A 21,760-nucleotide genomic window follows, 5' to 3' on the forward strand; every position below is an offset into this window, starting at 1 on the left:
ACCTCCTGCCACCCTTGATCCTCCTCCCTCCTCCCTCCTCTCTCTCTGGATCGCCCTCTCTCACTCTCTCTCTCTCTCATAGTTCCCATTATCTTTTCTTTTTATTTATAATATGAGCATTTGTTTTTAATCGAAATAAGACTATAACAATATATAATCTTTTATATTATAAGCTTGTATACACAAGCAAACTCTAAACCCTAATTTGTTTTCCCTGTTTTTCCTCCATTTTATCTTGCAATTTTTATTAAAAAATAATACAATTTTGTTTTGACTAGGATTCGAACCCACAACACTTCAGTGCAAGACAATATTTGCAACCACTATGGCAAGTATACCAATTGTGATTAAAATTATGTGCAATAATTGATATAAGCACCATCAATTTTAAAAGTATATCATATCAAAATTATCTTTGACTATATTATTCATCACGAAATATTTTTATGTCTTTTCTGATCAATGATTTTTTTTCCTACCGTATCATAAATTTAGAGAATAATTATCATGTGAGATTTGGAAAGTTATTATCACGTGTAATTTGGAAAGTTATTATCAAACTCAATTATGCTAAATCAATTTTTTTGCAATACAACCAAACACAACCATAGTCATGTCACTAATCACATTCATTATTTTGATTTTAACATTGCAGATTTAATATTAACCGAAGATCAATTGATATAATATGCACTAGCAGACCAATTGTGATTTAAATTATGTCCGCAAAGTGTTAAGCTCCATCAACTTTCAAAGGAAAGATTTCATACGACAATTAAGCACCATCAATTTTCATTGCACAATTTAAACAATTAAAAACTGATAATCTCTTATATTATAAGCTTGCGAACATAAGTTAACCCTAAACCAAATTGTTTCCCCTCTCATTTTCTCTTTCTTTTTATTGCAGCTTTATATTAAAAAACCTTTCAATAAAACCTTACTTACAATAAAACCTTTCAACCGCAAAAACATGTGCTTCAATTATGAAAGAATTTAGGAATCCTAATATGTTAACCCTGTTTTCAATAAATTTGAACGGCGGAATTAATCACAATTTTTATTTATTTATGGATGTCTACTTAAGTTTATGTTCTTGATTATGTCTTTAATTTTTTTTTAACCTTTAATTATCATCAATTTTTTAACCTTTAGTTATCAGCAATTTTTTTTTAATAAGTAAACAAAACGATGGGGTTCCAAAATTATTTAAAAAATATATAAAATATAAAATAAGCACATAAAAAAATATAGAATAATTAGTCCATGAAATTCCCTATACTACTCTTATTGAAAATGCTCTTAGAATTTTTGTATTTTATTTTTTATTGTTACATATTACACCTAATTAGACCCATGCACCGCATGGGTCAAAGTTCTAGTTAAGTAAAAAAAAGTCACACGACAGTTTTACTGATTCACCCTAATTCCCTAAATCTTAAAAAGATGTAGCTAATTGTTGGGAAAAATAGGCATAGAGAAAATAAAAGATGCAATCAACAACACAAGAATATAATGTGCAAACTCCAAAACCGGAGAAAAATAACCACGGCCGTTGTCAAAACCGACAACCAGAGAATAAACACTATGTGAAAATTATTACAACACATAGACTTCACACTCAACCACCCCATGACCCTAGTACACCCGCACTCTCCAAAGTAAATACCTAACTACATCTCACAACACTCTAACAAAACAGTACAAGATAAAAACAAAAAGTCAGAATTGCTACTAACTAGTGCAATTATAAACAAAGAACTTAGGTCCATTATATAGCCTTGATTCCCCCATTGTTTCACCATTCTAAGCGATGTGAGACATCTTCAATATAATTTCTTTGACCTTTTTTTTCTTCATTAGCAATGTGGGACTTACATTGCAATCAACCCCAACAATTTCCACCTTGATTGTAATGGTCTTTAATCTTCATTGTCTACACCGACAATCATTATCTTCTGCTTTCATTGTCTATACCGACCAATTAAATTATCATACTCCACCATAAAGAGTACACTCCATTTGGAACTAAACCATCCCAGGAATTTTCTTCACTTGGAACCAAGTCATCCCAAGAATTTCATCTCGAAACCTTGTTGAAAATTTATGGTGCAACTTCCATGTTGGCTTTCTCCGGAAGTTCATCAGTCATCGAGATAACTGCGTACCTTGCATCAATGCCAACCAATGCCCGCACACTATCATCACACACCTTGCATCCATGTCAACTGATGCCCACGTGCCACTTGAACAACTTCAAATTGCTCTGAAACCACCTTCGGCCATTGTTAGGCTCCAACAATTTCAGTTTAATTACATCACCTAGTAAACATTGTTTCACTAGTCCAACTAAACTTGTGTCACTAACAAGTACCCACCCGAAGATCCACAACTTAACCAAACACACGAGAATCACCACTAGTATCCGATGCATAACCAATAATAGAACTATCTAACAAGTATCTACCTACTATCTATGCATCAAAGTTCAAGAAAATACCTTGCATCGTGTTAAAAGAAACTCACTCATACCTTGAACCTTACAAGTTTTCCCGTCTCCAAGATGAACAACTCCACCTTCAACTAGCTCTAGGGATTAAAAAATATTTCTTCTTCAAACACATGTGATAGGAGCTGCCAACGTCCATGACTCAACACTCCACCGATTCCCAACTTCCACTAGCACCTCCGCATCCTCATAATAAGTTGTTGTTTCAGACGTAACCCGAGTATTCTTAGCACCGCCTCTCAAAACTGATGTGGAGTATTATTATCACCGCCCCTCCAGGCTGACCTTGTGTAACCCTGATTACATCAACACATCCTTCTCTAGCCTAAACTTCACAGCGGACTCCCTACTCCCCGAATCAAACCAAAAGCTCTGATACCAGTTGTTGGGAAAAACAGGCATAGAGAAAATAAAAGATGCAATAAACAACACAAGAATATAACGTGGAAACTCCAAAACCGGAGAAAAAAAACCACGATCGTTGTCAAAACCGACAACCAGAGAATAAACACTATGTGAAAATTGTTACAACACATAGACTTCACACTCAACCACCCCATGACCCCAGTACACCCGCTCTCTCCAAAAGCAAATACATAACTACATCTCACAACACTCTAACAAAAGAGTACAAGAGAAAAACAAAAAGTCAGAATTGCTATTGACTAGTGCAATTATAAACAAAGAACTTAGGTCCATTATATTGCCTTGATTCCTCCATTGCTTCACCATTCTAAGCGATGTTGGACTTCTTCAATATAATTTCTTTGACCTTTTTTTTTCTTCATTAGCAATGTGGAACTTACATTGCAATCAACCCCAACACCAACAAACAAAGATTATCCTGTTAACCAACCATATCATCAGTTGTCATTGTTCCCAATTAGAATTTTTACAGAGTACGAAACAAAGAAGGTCATGTTAAAGTCATTTACACATGAATACGTACCCCAACAAAAGTAACCTATAAGTTAGCACGTTTTCGTTACCCCGTTTCTTTACAATAGGTATTTTCAGTATTTTCTTTCATGTAAGCTTCCAAGTTAAGCAGTAGCTAGCTTCAACGCTTCTTCTCTTACACAAGGTTGAATATTTGGTGAAATAATTTCCTCAGTTGTTCAAGCAGATCATCGATGTGATAATCCGCAATAATAATCAAAGCATTAATTGTCTCCCTTCTTACACAGATCGAGGAATAAAGGGGTTCTGTATCTCCAAAATTAACAAGTCTTGATGGATCGGATGATATATCCTAGCTAGCATCTCAACTAAAATACCCTTGTGAAGTGACTCAGCTCAGCTAGACGAGTTAATTAGCTCATCCATGTAAGACGCATGCAACTGCATTAATTGGTACGCCTTAATTAATTGATCATCCATCCATGTACGACCCAAATGCATATTTACGCGGCCGGAAAATATTTAAGCAGCTCCCTCATATATATTTATAGAAGCATCAGTAAATGATGGTGACAATATATAAGAAATTTTAAACAAATTATATTTTTTGATAAAACATGTGAACATATATTAGCAAAAGTAGGAATAAAACATCTGTATTATCAAACAAAAGAAGTGGGAAGAAAAACATGTGTATATAAAAATATACAATAAATTAAATACATTGGAATGCCTTTAATCTAATTTATCTTAATTGTATTGGGCAAATTTCTGTAATATGGTCATAGGACGCTGTTAACATATGGGCCGTGCCCCATCTTAAGAGCGAAGGATCCAAATCATCAGGCCTAGGAAAAACTCAATATTCTTAAAGAGGAGTGCTAGCAACACACTCCAATAACAAACACACTCTAACACACTCTCTTCTATTGGTTAAAATTTATATGGGTCCCATAAAAGTTATATGGGTCCACATTTTTTTATGGGACCCATGTGAATTTCAACCAATAAAAGAGAGTGTGTTGGAGTGTGTTTGTTAAAGAGTGTGTTGCTAGCATTATTCATTCTTAAATGATCGAGTCAAATCGTTCCACTAACGGCTAGTCATAACGGATAGGCTAGGACTTGGTCGTGAGAGCAACTTCCAGAGGGGAAATATAAGCCTCATGGTCATGGGATATCTCCCGCCCGACTCTGGCGGGCTCAACCGCTCCATTCCTGAGTGGAGCCAATCTCACCAAAGGCGGTTATACAAAGGAGGAAGAAATATCTAGGCATGGGTTAGAGTAGTTTACTTCTTTAGGCCTCACTTTGAGTAGTTTAATTTAACTGATTAAATGTAATTCCTAGACATGGTTTAGAGGCCTATATTTAATCGTAATCATAGATTAGGGTTTTCAACTTTTTATGTTTATCTTTTTCTGCAGGGTTTGGTCTTGTCCCCTTCCTTTTTGTATTTCTATTTTATCAATATACTAGTGTCGTCTTGGCTCACTTATTTTTTTAAAAAAAATCTAAAATAGTGATTCTAACATGCAATATGATAAATAATGTTTTACGAAAATGTAAAAACAAAAATTATATTTCAATAATTATTTTTTTTTTTTTTTTTATATTTTAACAATATTTTGAAACAAAATAAACCACTCCAAAAATTGTAGAGCAAATTTGGGTTCCCCTTGAAAGGGATACTTATAACTTAGGGATGGCAATGGGCGCCCACGGGTGCGGGTTTGAGTGATACCAAACCCACACCCGAAATCAACACCCAAACCCAAACCCAAACCCAAATCTGTTCGGGTGGCAAAACCACACCCACGCCCACACCCATTGGGTTCGGGTTTTTTACACCCAAACCCAAACCCACAACACATTTTGTACTACTTTGCAAATTTAAGCAAAACAAGGTAAATTTAAGCAAAAACATTGGAATTTAAACATATTGTCAATCACTTAGCAAAAACATAGGTTTAAAATTACAAGGGAATTTAAAATTACAAAATAGTCTTTCAAGAAATTAAATTACAACTAAACCAAAATTAAGTTCTTCCAACTTTCAAGCAAAATTCAAACACAATTTTGGTTTGTGGTTTGTGAAAAACCTAATTTTACTTTTACACTTATATATATGTGGGGGTATTTAGATAATTTTAACATGTTTCGGGTGGGTGTATGGGTTTCGGGTGTGGGTTTGAGTGATACCAAACCCACACCCATATTTTCGGGTGTCACCCAAACCCAAACCCAAACCCAGTCAATTCGGGTTTCGCCCGTTGACTTGGGTTTGGGTTCGGGTGGGTCTCACGGGTTTGGGTTTTTCTGCCATCCCTATTATAACTCCCGTGCAATACAGCTTTGCTTCAGCAAGTACAAGTTAAACTAGTAACAAAGCCTAGTAACAAAGCCTTGTGAGTAGCTTCTAGCGTGTGTTTCGTAATACAAATAAGTTAGCTTATAGCTTATTATATGAGCTTATAAGTTTATTTCAAAAATTAAAGGTGTTTGGTAATAAGCTTTTTTGACTAGCTTATAGCTTTTTTTTAGATGCTATTTCAAGTAGCGTTTGAGATTATAGCTTATAGTTTTTTACACTTTATTTCATTTTTACCCTTTAATTATGTCATTTTATAATTATTAACCACTTAAAAAAACTAATTTTACCAATTTGAGTGGTGCATTGGTATTGGCTTGGGACCTGGGAGTGTACTCCTCTTGAGGTCTGAGGTTCGATTCTCTCTGGCGCCAATTTGAGTGGGCTAATTTAGCTTCTTCAAAAAAAAAAAAAAAAAAAAACCGCTCAAATGAAGAAAACGAAAAAGCGAAACTTCTCTTTCCCTCCGCCGCGAGCTTCGCTCCTTCGATCATGAACTTCTCTCCCTCCGCCGCTTAACTGAAACCATCTCCTTGCTCTCCCTTCGTCGCGTCTCTTCCTCCACCGTCAGGTAATACATCGATTTCCTTTTCTCTATTTTGTTCAATTTCTAATTTGAATTAGGGTTTCTCTGTATATGGTTTGTTTGGTTGTGATACCAATTGGATCTATTTTGTTCAATTTCCAGTTTGAATTAGGGTTTTCTGCATATAATATTGTTTAAATGTGATACCACTTTGAATTAGCTTCAATCTCTTGTTCAATTTCTGATTCTTTCACTTTTATCCATTAATTTTTGGAGTTTACTGGTTTTATGGATTGTTTGATGTTTGAATTAGCTGATAATATATATTTTGTTTCTGGTGTGAGTTTCAGTGTTTGTTCTATTACTATTTGTGTAGGTGTAATTGTAGAAACTTCTCACTATCACTATCTGTTTAGGTATAATAATTGTAGAAACTTTGTTTTGACTGGTTGTTTATTTATCATTGGTGGTCGCCGCCTCTTATCTTCTTCGTCACGCTTGAGTGGCTTTTGGTTTAAGATTGTGAGTTGTTTAGTTTAGTGTCTTGCTGCAAGGTTCTGTTGTTTTTTGAATGCATTTTGTGGAGCAGACTTTGGTCTTATTAATCTGTGTGTACTCTTTGATACCTCTATGAAATGAAACTTCAATATATATAAATTAGATTATGTTTAGTTTTGTGTGGAGCGGAGTTTTATAATTCAGTGTCCTGCAACCTTTTGTTTACTAGTATATATAAATTAGATGTTATATCTTAAAGTAGTGAAAGTTCAATATATGTGGTTGATTATAGATTCATTTGTCCCTGATGAGCAAGGGAAGCTCTTTTCTACTTCAGTTGATGGATTGTTCTGCATATTTGATACTAGTGGAGATATCAATGATAATGATCATCTAGTACTGGTTGATTCTAGGTACATTTTATCTCAATTACTAGTTTTCTTTTCCTTAATGGTTTAATGTTTGTAGTTTCCAGCAACTAAACTAATTGCCTTGTTTCAACTCTTCTAAAGTAGCAGTATAATAATTGCCCTGTTTCCATACATGATTATAGGTGAAAAAAAGACTAGAGGTTATACACAACTAAAGGTACAACTGAAAGTTCAACTAAAGGTACTGTATAAGGTATAATTTGAAGATCATTCATGAATTGAGGATCTTTCATTGTTCAATGCTAGGCATAAGTTGTAGTACTTGACTGTTTATATATTCACGCTTACATATTCATAAGAAAATTAGGATTCTTCATTTAGATTGTATTAAAGATTGATGACTGTGATATTTCATTTGGAGTTTGTGAATTATGGTTAATTAGCTTCTCATATACATCATTGATTGATGTTGGCTTAATTACAATTTATATTTGGCTGAATTTGTTTCCACCATTTTCACATGTTTCATAATGCTCTATAAGTTCAATGATGAATTTTTGTTATAGTTATGCGTCATTTACCCTGTTTCCATGATATGATATAATTCTTGCTATTGACTTTAAAAATGAACTATAGTTATGCTCCAACATAATATTATTACGTATTGAGGGCAGTTTTTTATTTTGTTTTCATGCGGTCTTAGTTATTGTGATTCAGTCCAATACAATATAAGGAGTGCACAATGCCATACTATTTTTTAAGTTTAGTTGTTCTGTTTTAATCATGTTTTAGTTCTGTTTTTGTCTCATGGAGTCATGACTATACAAAAGTTTTAGTTCTGTTTGATTATGCATAAAAGTTTTAGTCGACATTGTTGCATTGTCAGGTTGTTTGGTTTTTCCTAGAAATATCCTGTTTGCGTCTTTGGAAAGTGAGCAATTGATGTTGCAAGTGAACTAAACTTATGTTTCGTTGTACACTAGTGTTTGTGTACCTTTCAATGTGTGCTCTCACATGTCCAAGCATGCATATTGGGTTATTTGTTGGTATGCTTGACTAACTTACTTTTCTCTGATGTTGCAACAGGTATTAACGAAGCCAGTTTTATTGGCTTATGTGTTTGTGTGGATAGCTATCTGTGAGCCTTGGATGCAAGTTATATGCTTCCCATGTGAGTACACTATTTGGTTTTTATGATGCTTCAATATATGGATACAAGTGAGATATTTCACTTGTGATGTTACACTATATGCATAGTATTAGATCTATTTTTAATAATGCTAAGTGCATCTCTAAATGTATTTGGCTATTAATTCTCTGTTTTTAATAAGCCTAGATTTAGTTCTCTGTTTTGGTTCTCTGATATATAGGAACCTCAATAGGGGTAAATTGGAATACTATTATGTATCCTGCAGATGACATTTCAGTCTTGTTTTGTACCATTGATTGGTAGTAATAAGACTTATCTCTATAATCATCAAGGTACAACCAGAATAATTGGTAGTAATAACACTTATCTCTATAATCATCAAGGTGCAACCAGAATAATTTTCTATCACATAAATAAAACACTCATCTTATAACAATTTTGTACATGTAATCATCAATTGGCTTTGGTCTTCTTGGTAGCAGCAGCAAAACCAAAGGTATACGTCATTCTTACAAAGTATCCACTATCCACAGTGTGCAACTAAGACACTACATAATAATATCAAACTTAAAGTTGTCAAATACACTAAAATACATATAATTGATTTAATAAAAATACATAACAGAAACTAACTCAAGCTAAACTTCTTAACCCATTACATCATTTTCATTAGCATCCGGAGGAATTCTTGCTTGGGCACAAACCCAAGAAAAAATTAGTTAGACACACATACATGAGCAAAAAAAATTAAAGAAAAAATATTTAAGCGATGTGACAATTTTAATTTTATTTTAACTATTTACCTTTTATGAGTGTGTGCCTAAATATTTTTTTGTTGGGAGTTTTGAATTATTATTAGGCCTAAACCTTCCAAAAATCCGCTCCCAATGCTCCGTCTTTTGTTTTAATGGTGAAGAAATGATCGAAATCACAGAGAGATAAGTTTGATGGGATTAGATGTCATTAACTCATTCATTTGTATTTACCTAATCAGTTATATAGATTTTAGTCATCTACCAATATTATCACGTATCACTCGTCGTACGTTTCCGTGTCCAAATAACGCCGAGATATCTATTATACCTATTAACCTCCGATGTCTCGGATGATCAATCAATACAATAGCATTAAGATCCGATACAAAAAGTGAATATTAAACCTAAATCTATGTCTAGAATTTAAGCTTTAATAAATATCATCTTAGTTCTTTTAGATTCAAAGAGTATATGTCTATAACAATTCAAATCTTAAAATAAAACATGAGATTCAAAGATAATATCAATATTGATAGATAAACTAAAACATATATAACAAGATCAAGATAAATACATGCTAATAGAGTAATTTACACCTAATCCCAACAAAAGAGAGATTAACTATTCATTTTCATGATAGCTTTATAAAAGATAAGAAGAAAAGAGAGATGAACAAACATCAATGATGATTTCCCAACAAAAGTTGTAGATCCACCCTCAAATCCCCTTGTTCTGGCTCCTAGAGTCCCCCTCTGCGTTTTTGAGTGGTTGAAAGTGAATTGGATCTGAAAAAATGAAGTCTGATGGCCTTTTATAAGTGACAGAAAACTGGATTCTCGCTTAGCGACGGAAATGTTCGCTTAGCGACGGAGGTTTCTTCACCCTGAAGTACTTTTTTGCCGCCGCAGTTTCGCTGGCTCTCGCTACAGCTCGCTCAGCAACGACCTCTCGCTATCCCTCGCTATCTCTCGCTACATCTCATCCTGCCACTGACTTGACTCGCTATCCCTCGCTATCTCTCGCTCAGCGATGACACTGATTTTTCTGCATTTTCTGACAGTTTGCGTCGCTTTGTCTGTCGCTTTATCGTCGCTTAGCCAACAACTCATACTCAAAATCTTCATATCTTCATTCCAAATTCCATAAATCCAAATTTTCCTACAAAAAGTGTTGGAATTAGATAGAAATAGCAAAAATAACTAATTTTCTCATTAAAACTAATATTTATAATTAGTTGGGTTTTTTTTATATTAAATTACTTTTAAAATAAGTTTATAAGTGCTTAAAATATTGAAATTCTGGTATCACTAGAATGATGTTACCACAGATGTCCCAACAACTGCTTTATGAATGTTGTTGTACTTATTGTTGGCACATCTGATGTAATGTGTAAAACCTGACAAAAAATAAATAAAATTGCACAAGTAATTGTTAACCCAGTTCAGCCAATTGCCTACTCTGGGGATACCAATCCAGGAAGGAAATCCATTAATAGTTCTAGTCACTAAGACCTCCAGCAAACCCTCGGATTTACGTCTTACACTAAGACCTCCAGCAAACCCTTGATTTACGTCTTATAACCTCGACACTACTCATGCAACTTCTGCTTAGGAACTCCTAGACATGAGATCCCATCTCACTTCCCACTTAACCAACACAACCTGTGTTGTTCATACAATGTTGGGAATAATGTGGTAACAACTTACCAAGACAATATTTCACTCTTGCTTAAAAGCTTCAAGTGAATCACACACAGTTACCTCCGTACTTCAAAGCTTAGGAGTAACCTTACAAAACAAATAACAAACTCAGTTCTTAACTCGTGTTATAGAATCCACAAGTAAGAATCACAATTAACAAATACAGACACTTGACTCAATAAAGACTCAATTGTATATTTCTAATATTTTCAATGAGATACTTAGTCTTGAACTTGGTCTTCATATAAATAGTGAGCTAGCACGCTCCACTCTCTTCAAGATAGATAGGACGCTCCTTGAGAATCATAAAAGGTGATCTGATCCATTTTCAATCATCATCAAAGGTAGATCAAAACTTTCCATAAGTGTTTGAATGACTTTAGGGGATAAGTATAATCATACAGTTGTTCCTTTAAGTCTGACTTATCTCAAAAACACCTGATCAGATCATATCTTCAATAAACGCGCTCTTAAGTGGATTTTCATATATAGCAGATGCTCATATTAAATGCGCGAGATTTCCTTTAACAAATAGGATGTTGTAACATGTTTTCCAACATCTTGTTAGAATATTTGTTTTAGCAAAATTAAGTCAATTCAAATATCCAACAATCTTCCCCATTGGCAATTTTTGGCTAAAACAATTTCCGGCCATTTAATCACTGAGCGTTGCTAAATGGTGCGAATAAATACCATGCGAAATTTCACGAATATGTCCCCACCGTTAAACTGTTGCTCAGCGTTTTGATTTTTTCAATCAATAAATTACTATAATCTCAACTAAACCAGAGGAAGTTAATTACAACTGGTTAACTCATCGGCAACTCATTAATTGCAACCACCGTCACTATTCTCTCATCATGCAAAAAAGCTTTAACATGTTGTAGACCTTGTTCTTAACAATTGCTCCTCTCTGCAAGCAGCAGGAAACAACAACAAATGTGTCCTCCACAGCTCACCACAAACTTCGTCGAGATCGTTCCGCCATTAGAGAATTTCAGCCCCGCCGTGATATTGAAGCAGAACCACAAAATTAGAGTCGAAGAGGTGCGTCCGACGGTGATGGTGGGTTCACTTTTCTGTTGAAAGTGTCTGCCATGGTGGGTTCACTTTTCAATTCCGATGGAGTAGTCATCATGTGAACATATTTAGACCATGAAAGTAGTTGTCGGTGTGTGTTGAATTCAATAGAGATCAATTTTACTTGGAACTACAACATGTGATTATATGAAATGTGATTCGTGAATTTTCACATGGTTTTCCTTCGCACTATTAATCATTTTTCTTACCTTTGAGAGAAATAAAAAGCGCAAACCTTCAAGTCACCATGAACACACAAAAGAAGGATGTTAGAGCATCTTAAACAAAATATAAGTATCAGAGGCTGGCAGCAGCGGAGTCATCATCAAATAGCCTCGAGCAAAAAAAACATGTGTTAGCAAGGATGTTTCAACATGTTTATCTAGCGTGGTATCAGAGCTTTATCTAGCGTGATTTCAGAGCAAATAGGAGCAATCACAAAATTCATCACATGTTAGCAAATATGTTGCAACATATGGTACCACAGCTTCTAGCACAGGTTCTTCAATATATCAAGGCACGTGGTCTTCCAATCAGGGCATTGAGCATCCATTTAGCAAAAAAAAAAACTACCCCTGAATTCCTCAGCTCGTGCATCATCTCAGGGTAAAAGAAATTTTACTCCCCCTGAATACTTGCTTACTGCTACTTTACACACAAGTGTCTTGAAAACATGTCACAACAGAAGACACAACAACATTGTAGCAGAAACAAACAAATCAAAAGTACTACTCCCCTTTTTAGCCACAAAATGTGCCAAAATAGGAAAACATAGTATCCAAAGTGCAGAATTAAACAAAGTTACAAACCATGCACTCAGAAGGTGCTAAAATCCAGGGCACAGAACCCACAAAACCAAATAAAAGTACAGCAAAACCAAATAATAAAAGGATTACATAATCATTCTTCATCACTGCTATCAGAGTCATCATCCTCCGCATCTGTAGCAGTGTCATAGACTTCATCCTCATCAGCATCTTGTGGTTCACCTTCAGCAGCAACATTCTCACTTGCCTTGACAGGTGCATCTTCAGCTTCCAGACCTTGAATCATCTTCACAAACATTTTATTCTTCTCCTCAAGCTCATCTTTCTGCTTATTAATCTCCTGGCATTGAACCTTTAGAGCAGCAATGATCTCCACTTTGGTCATAGGACCAACTCCATCAGCAGATGTCCCAACATGATCTGCAACATTATGATCTCCAAACAGCTTGTGATGAAAAGTGAAAGCAGTTTCCCTTTTCTTAGGAGTATCAGTTACAACCTTGATATATGGTTATTGATCCAAAATGATCCCACACAACAAAGATGGAAATGCTATGGGCATCTTAACGGCAGTGGATCTAATATGCTTCATAGTTTGATCAAAAATAAAAGAACCATAATCATAGTCAACTTTGGTTGCTACAGCATAAATGAATCTACCCAAACCTGTTGCAACATTTGTTGCATGCTTAGTTGGTACCAGTTTGTAGACCCAATCCTATTTAGGAAAGCATACTTCACATTCAGCTTGCTAGTGGGTATCAGCTTGTTCTTGGGCCACACCTTGACCTTACCAGCAGTTATTTCAGAACTCACAACATCATTTGCAACCTCCAATTCAGCCTTAGGTTCTACAGACCTTCCTAGATAATTATTGATCACAGTAGGAGAAAAGTTGATACATTTACCTCTGACATACACCTTGTGGTAGTCCTTGCTCAGTGGATTGTCACACTCCTCAGGAATGTTGACAAGAAATTCTTTGACCAGGAGCTCATAACAGGGACTAAAGTCACCAACAGTCTTCAGCAGACCAGCTTCCTTGATGTAGTGAAAGATGTCTTGACATTTCAGGGCATCTTTGGTCAATTCTCTCTCCACAGCTAGTCTCCTCTGGTATATGTAATCCCATCTTAGAGCAAAAGCAGCACGATGGAAAGAAATGTTGTCACAGGGAGCTTCTTCAACATTTTGAGGCACCTTCTTTGCAGTAGCTTTAGTTTTAGGTGTAGGAGATGAGATGTTTGGAACATCTTCTGCAGCATCATAATCTGAATCACTTGATGATTCTTTCTTCCTCTTCAAGGTCTCCTTCTTTTTGCTAGTGGGAGCAAAGACTTTACTCCATCCTTTCACTGGTCCAACACCTTTTGTTTTGACTCTAGGTGCAGGAGTTTTGCTTGCAGTAGGAACAGCTTTACTTGAACTGCTTCTCAGCCTCTTTGTCATACCACCAGTAGTTCTTTCAGCAGGCTTGGTGGTCTCATAGGTGACAACATCATCTCCTTTTCCTTTCTCAGCATCCAAGGATTTTTCAGCTCCTTTTTCTTTTTCACTGATGAGAATTGACTGGTTGCTTTCTTCAAATTGAGTATCTTCTTCATCATCAGAAGTACCTTCTTGAGCAGTTCCAGTTTCTTCATCAAAAGAATCAGATGATGTGACAGTTGTCTCAACATCTTTTTCAACAGCAGCTTCATTCATGGTTTCCTTGTCAGCAGTTTCAGCCTCCTCAGGTTCATTCAAAGATGTCTCAACATCTGGCATAACATCTTTTTCAGGATCAACATGAGTTGATTTCTCAGTCACCATCTCAACAATGGTTGGTGAGTTATCAGCAGTTTTAGAGTCAATCTATGTAGGGGTATCATCTATTTGCATTTCAGATTCAACAGGCTCAGAGGTAGTATTATTCTTCTTCTAGCAGCAGATCCCAAATTCTCAGTTGAATTAGGGTTATCAGAAGTTGGGGCTTTGGTTTCAACCACTTCAGACACAGACTTAGGGATATCATAGTTGGTTTTTGCAGATGTCTCCACAGATGTGTTAACATTAGACTGGAAAACTAAATCAGACATGGAAAGAGGTATTCTAGACCTATAATCCCTCATTTTCTTCTTAGAGCTTCCTTTACCAGATTTATCAACAGAGGGAGAGATATCATCACTTACTTTAGTAGCTTTCGTCTTCTTCTCAGCAGTTTTCATCTTCCCTTTCTTTTCAGCAGTAGTTTGAGCCTTGGTGTTGCTGGGATGCACGGTGGTAATAGGAACAACATCCTTGATGATCTTAGACGATTCAACTTTAGCTTTCGATCGTGTGGAACGAGTGGACTTGGTGGTTTGGGATGATTCATACATGGTGAGATGATGATTTCTAAGATTTGAGAAGATGAACAAATGGAGTTTGTAGGGAGAAGTAGAAGAATAGGGTTCTCGAACAAAAACTAGATTTTGGGAGAAAAGGAATTGATGCGTGTGATGACATAATTAAGGGAAGTTTGTAATGATTTCCCTAAATTAGCGTGCATTAATGAATGGGATTACATATACCAGAGGAGACTAGCTGTGGAGAGGGAATTGACCAAAGATGCCCTGAAATGTCAAGACATCTTTCACTACATCAAGGAAGCTGGTCTGCTGAAGACTGTTGGTGACTTTAGTCCCTGTTATGAACTCCTGGTCAAAGATTTTCTTGTCAACATCCCTGAGGAGTGTGACAATCCACTGAGCAAGGACTATCACAGGTGTATGTAAGAGGTAAATGTATCAATTTTTCTCCTACTGTGATCAATAATTATCTAGGAAGATCTGTTGAACCTAAGGCTGAGTTAGAGGTAGCTAATGATGTCGTGAGTTCTGAAATCACTGCTAGAATGGTCAAGGTGTGGCCTAAGAACAAGCTGATACCCACTAGTAAGCTGAATGTGAAGTATGCCATCCTGAATAGGATTGGGTCTACAAACTGGGTACCAACCAAGCATGCCACAAATGTTGCAACAGGTTTGGGTCATTTCATTTATGCTTTAGGAACCAAAGTTGATTATGATTATGGTTCTTTTATTTTTGATCAAACTATGAAGCATATTAGATCCACTGCTGTTAAGATGCCCATAACATTTCCATCTTTGTTATGTGGGATCATCTTGGATCAATACCCAGATATCAAGGTTGTGACTGATACTCCTAAGAAAAGGGAAACTGCTTTCACTTTTCATCACAAATTGTTTGGAGATCATAATGTTGCAGACCATGTTGGGACATCTGCTGATGGAGCTGGTCCTATGACCAAAGTGGAGATCATTGCTGCTTTAAAGGTTCAATGCCAGGAGATTGATCAGCAGAAAGATGAGCTTGAGGAGAGGAAGAAAATGTTTGTGAAGATGATTCAAGGTCTGGAAGCTGAAGATGCACTTGTCAAAGCAAGTGAAAATGTTGCTGCTGAAGGTGAACCACAAGATGCTGATGAGGATGAAGTCTATGACACTGCTACAGATGCGGAGGATGATGACTCTGATAGCAGTGATGAAGAATGATTATGTAATCCTTTTATTATTTGGTTTTGCTGTTCTTTTATTTGGTTTGTGGGTTCTGTGCCCTGGATTTTAGCACCTTTTGAGTGCATGGTTTGTAAATTTGTTTAATTCTGCACTTTGGATACTATGCTTTCCTATTTTGGCACATTTTGTGGCTAAAAAGGGGGAGTAGTATTTGTTTGTTTCTGCTACAATGTTGTGTCTTTTGTTGTGACATGTTTGTGAAGTAGCAGTAAGCAAGTATTCAGGGGGAGTATTTTTTTTACCCTGAGATGATGCACGAGCTGATGAATTCAGGGGGAGTTTTTGCTAGATGGATGCTCCATGCCCTGATTGGAAGATCACATGCTTTGATACTATGCTGGAAGAACCTGTGTTAGAAGTTGTGCTACCATATGTTGTAACATCTTTGCTAACATGTGACGAATTTTATGATTGCTCCTATTCGCTCTGAAATCACGCTAGTTAAAGCTCTGATACCACGCTAGATAAACATGTTGAAACATCCTTGCTAACACATGCTTTATTTGCTCGAGGCTATTTGATGATGACTCCGCTGCTACCAGCCTCTGATACTTATATTTTGTTTAAGATGCTCTAACATCCTTCTTTTGTGTGTTCATGGTGACTTGAAGGTTTGCGCTTTTTATTTCTCTCAAAGGTGTGATTAAATGACCTGAAATTGTTTTAGCCAAAAATTGCCAAAGGGGGAGATTGTTGGATATTTGAATTGGCTTAATTTTGTTAAAACAAATATTCTAACAATATGTTGGAAAACATGTTACAACATCCTATTTGTTAAAGGAAATCTCTCGCATTTAATATGAGTATCTGCTATATATGGAAATCCACTTAAGAGCGCGTTTATTAGAGATATGATTTGATCAGGTGTTTTTGAGATAAGTCAGACATAAAGGAACAACTGTATGACTATATTTATCCCCTAAAGTCATTCAAACACTTATGGAAAGTTTTGATCTATCTTTGATGATGATTAAAAATGGATCAGATTACTTTTTATGACTCTCAAGGAGCGTCCTATCTATCTTGAAGAGAGTGGAGCGTGCTAGCTCACTATTTATATGAAGACCAAGTTCAAGACTAAGTATCTCATTGAAAATATTAGAAATATACAATTGAGTCTTTATTGAGTCAAAGTGTCTGTATTTTGTTAATTGTGATTCTTACTTGTGGATTCTATAACACGAGTTAAGAACTGAGTTTGTTATTTGTTCTGTAAGGTTACTCCTAAGCTTTGAAGTACGGAGGTAACTGTGTGTGATTCACTTGAAGCTTTTAAGCAAGAGTGAAATATTGTCTTGGTAAGTTGTTACCACATTATTCCCAACATTGTATAAACAACACAGGTTGTGTTGGTTGAGTGGAAGTGAGATGGGATCTCATGTCTAGGAGTTCCTAGACAGAAGTTGCATGAGTAGTGTCGAGGTTATAAGACGTAAACCAAGGGTTTGCTGGAGGTCTTAGTATAAGACGTAAATCCAAGGGTTTGCTGGAGGTCTTAGTGACTAGAACTATTAGTGGATTTCCTTCCTGGATTGGTATCCCCCAGAGTAGACAGTAGGCTGAACTGGGTTAACAATTACTTGTGCAATTTATTTATTTTCTGTCAGTTTTTACATGTTACGTAAGATGTGCCAACAATCAATACAACATTATTCATAAAGCAGTTGTTGGGACATCTTGGGTAACATCATTCTAGTGATACCAGAATTTCAAAATAAATTTAATATATCATGTAAAAAAAATATGTTATGTACCCAAAAAAATTTAAAAAATTTTTTTTTTTTTAAATATATAGCATTAATTAGTTTTATTGAAAAATATAAGCGTAATTGACAAATCGTATCCTTAAAACACCAAAAAGACAATTAATTAGAAACGCTAAATCTAACGAAACTGTACAATTAAAAAAAATAGAGGGAGTAATAATTAAAGAAAATGAAAATAATAAAATATGGAAAGGATCCTACTCCTAAGTCCTAATAATCAAATGATGTTTTGAGAATTATTTTGATTCTCTTAAAAAATCTCTTAAACATTAATGAAATATTAAATTACATTTTTTACAACCTTAGAAAGTAATTTGGTTGTTTGTAGGTTATGTCCATATCTTCTTTCTTTTCTTGATTTGGATTCTCTATATATTTTCCTTTATGTAAAGCGATATTCCCCCTTATTTTTTCGAATATTTTGTTGTTTTAAATTGTAATATTCTTAAAAAATATACACTGCATGCATGCCTCCATGAATCTTCAGAAGTCACGAACTATTAAAAATTAGGGCTTGTTTGAAACACTTCCCAAATTCTCTTTTTTAGTTTTTAAAAACCAAAAACTTGTTTGATAAATTATTTTTGAAAAAAAGTTTTGAAAACTGTTTTGTATTTTTAAGTTTTGGGGACTAAAAAACTGAAACTTGTAAAAGATGTTTTGGTTTTCTATTTTTATTTTCAGTTTTTAGAAAGTTGCTATTTAGACACCCCTGATTTGCTAACAGGCCCAATCTATTTTTTTAATTAATAAGCCCAATTTTTTTTTTCAAAAACACTCCAAGACACTAAAAAAAACTGAAAATACGTATAACATGAGTGTCTTGGGGTGTTTTTGGATATGTATAATTAGTATTATAGTTGGATATCTTTATAATTTTGAGTCTCTGAGGATTTCCAAATCTGCTGAGATTTGCAGGTTTCTTTGTATCTGGTCGACCTTTTTCGCATCGGTGTTGACTGTGAGCTGGGGACTTAACTGCCTAGGTTTTCATTCTGCTGTTACCCCATTAATTTTTGCCTCACTTAGCTGCTTTTTGTATTCTGATGGGCCAATTACTTTTGATTCGAGATCGGGAGTTAGAGTCTTAAGAGCAACTTTTTGGGTCGGGTTGATGGTCCTATTTGGTGGTCTGGTGTTTGTGGTGTGTGCTCTAGGTGGTCTGGTGACTATGGAGTGTGTACTAGGCGGTGTTCGTCTTTTAGTTTTCTCATTGGTGTTCCGGTTATATACGACGTCTTTGTTTTTGTAATTCCGTTTTATCCCGGCCTCTGTTCGTCTTGTACAGAGACCGGTTATTATTATTAATAATATTTTGCCGTTTCAAAAAAAAAAAAGACTAATATCCGTCGAGAAACCTGTGATACACACAAAGTGGATTCTTCCCTTCCAATAATTTTTTTCCATATATATAAACCAGGAATCAAATTTTTTTATCACTTAAACCTTATTGTTGTCCAATTTTGCATATGAATGATATATATATGTAACAACAAACTCTTTAATGCATAAATTAAATAAAATAAAAAACACAAAGGAGACAAGGCTAGTCAAAGGTTACCTTACATTAGCTGAAGTACTACAGAAGAACGATCTTACATTTACAACTGGTGAGGAATCGCATCCAACTTCGATTGAAAGCAACGTTTGACCAACGTAAACACTAACTAATGTTTGGCAGAAAGTAAACACATATGCAACGACAAAAGTTCTCTAATTATCCTCCATAAAAAAATAAAAAATTATTATGGGTGCGTTTGTTTACCTTTAAAAACATAATTTTGTTCTGAAAAAATTTAAAAATTATTTTTTAAATAATTTTAGAAAATTTTAAATGATTTTCTGTTTGTTTCTATTATAATTTTTTTTTAAATGTGAAGTTCTTATACTTAGATTTTTTAGTTTTAACAAAGAAAAACTATTAGAAATAGCTTAATATATTATGGAGTTAAAAATAACTTTTTTTTACAAAATAAATTTTTAGAAAATCCATAACAATCACTATTAAAATGATAAAATAATTTTTTCTTAGAAAAATCCAAAATAAACATACCGTATGACTATGTAACATAAAATTATCCAATCATTATTCTACAAAACGTTCTACAAACGTTTCCAAAATTGGGAATATAGATGTTATGTAAAATATATTAATTTATGTTTAGATTTATATTCAATGCATGCTCACACGTCATGTTTGAAACTTCAAAATGCAGGACAACTATTTTTGACGAGCAAAATGTAGGACAACTTACCGTAGACCTTGATGGCTAGAGCTGTAAAAAGGGCCTTAAGGGGCCGGCCCTTTAAGGGGCGGACCCACTTATTCCTGATTATTAATTTTATTTAAATTTTAAACACGGTTTTTTTAGGGTGCCGATCGTGGACAGTGCTGATTGAAGAAAAAGAGAATAAGTTCACGACACTAGAAAAATTGTTTAAAATTTAAATAAAATTAATAATCAGGAATAAGTGGGTCCGCCCCTTAAAGGGCCGGCCCCTTAAAGCCCTTTTTACAGCTCTATTGATGGCTAGTACTGATATATAAACTAGGCATTTAAATTTAGACAAATTATTAAATTAAGTGTCACTATAAAAAAAACTGTGATTTAGCGTCAAAGATTTTTGCGTCAAACCGTTTCTGATGCTAATGGCGTTTATTTAGTGTCCACAAATTCTTATACAAATATCATTTTTGTAATTTATTTGTTCTAAGAAACTTTGCATTAGTAATATTGTTATATATTCCACTGATGGGTATCCAGTGGCAATCTCAGCCTTTCATTATTTTTATGTTATGATTGAATTGTATGGAGAAAAAAATTGAATGGCTTAGATTTAATGGGAGAGTACTTCTAGTCGGTGACAATCTTAGTTCTTACTTATAATGTGACATGAGAGGATCCATTCTCGAAAGAAGTGTGAGCGTGAATTTTTGTAACATACAAGTTGAGATGTTTGTGGAGTTGAAATAATGATCACCAACTCATTAAACTAAATTAACGTTTGTTTTTTCGAAATTAGTGTGGACTTTTGGCCGAGGTGACTTTCTTATATAGTCAGGGTGGGTGAAGCAAAATCCGCTTCCAATCTGCCCATTATAAAACCTGTAAGGCAAGAGAGGTGAGATTTTTCTATTGGGAAAGTTAAGCAAGAGTCTCACTCCTCCAAATGTTTATCCTCATTGTTGATTTTGGATCGGTTCTAAACTCAATCTAGTGAATTTGCGATCTAGAATGTCATCATTTATGTCACTATACACCATAAATGATATAAATGTAAAACAATTTAATTTGTCCGAACTTGTGGAATGAGTGTATTTTTTATTTTTTTTTGTTATCATGATATTGGTACAAATTTTTACCGTTATTAATAATAACTAATCTCCATCAAAGAACTTATGGCACACACAAAATACTAGAGCTGTGTATACAGACCAAGGTCCGCGGGCTAACCCCTTTAACCCGCAGCCCACACGGACTTAAGACCAATTTTTTTTGGTCCATTTATATTTTGGCCCGTGGCCCGCCTTCTTTTTTATGTAATTAATTACAAAATTTATCACTTATAAATAACTTGGTCCATGTCCAAATCCAACTTTTTTAACAAAAAAAAAACTAGTCTAAACCCTAATTATAAAAAGCAACAAAAACTCCAATTTTAATCACGTAGACAACAACACAAAACATCATGATTCAGGCATGTTCTTCTACTTATAATCTTTTATTCTTTTTCACTCTCTTTTTACTTTGTCTTAGCTATATATATTTTTGCTAGTATTTAAAGGATACATGTCCAAATGGGTAGT

The 21,760-nt window shown here is 34.8% G+C and overlaps 1 protein-coding gene and 1 long non-coding RNA gene across 5 annotated transcripts; both read left to right on the forward strand.

Annotated features, from left to right (window-relative positions):
• The first annotated feature begins 6,072 nt into the window (after positions 1-6,072).
• On the forward strand, positions 6,073-20,204 carry LOC123882967. Of its 4 annotated transcripts, none has more exons than XR_006800076.1 (5): positions 6,207-6,351; positions 7,097-7,217; positions 7,358-7,428; positions 8,262-8,346; positions 20,169-20,204. It is a non-coding gene; the product is annotated as an uncharacterized LOC123882967 (long non-coding RNA). The 4 variants fall into 4 exon arrangements; XR_006800075.1 differs by lacking the exon at positions 20,169-20,204 and adding an exon at positions 18,871-19,267; XR_006800074.1 differs by lacking the exon at positions 20,169-20,204 and having other exon boundaries at positions 6,073-6,351; positions 7,358-7,416; positions 8,262-8,682.
• On the forward strand, positions 15,183-16,240 carry LOC123882966. The gene has a single exon (XM_045931639.1). The coding sequence runs from the start codon at positions 15,503-15,505 to the stop codon at positions 16,160-16,162; it is 660 nt and encodes a 219-aa protein (XP_045787595.1). The 5' UTR covers positions 15,183-15,502; the 3' UTR covers positions 16,163-16,240.
• Positions 20,205-21,760: the final 1,556 nt, after the last annotated feature.

Source organism: Trifolium pratense, linkage group LG5 (genome assembly GCF_020283565.1).
Source record: "Trifolium pratense cultivar HEN17-A07 linkage group LG5, ARS_RC_1.1, whole genome shotgun sequence".
NCBI lineage: Eukaryota > Viridiplantae > Streptophyta > Magnoliopsida > Fabales > Fabaceae > Trifolium > Trifolium pratense.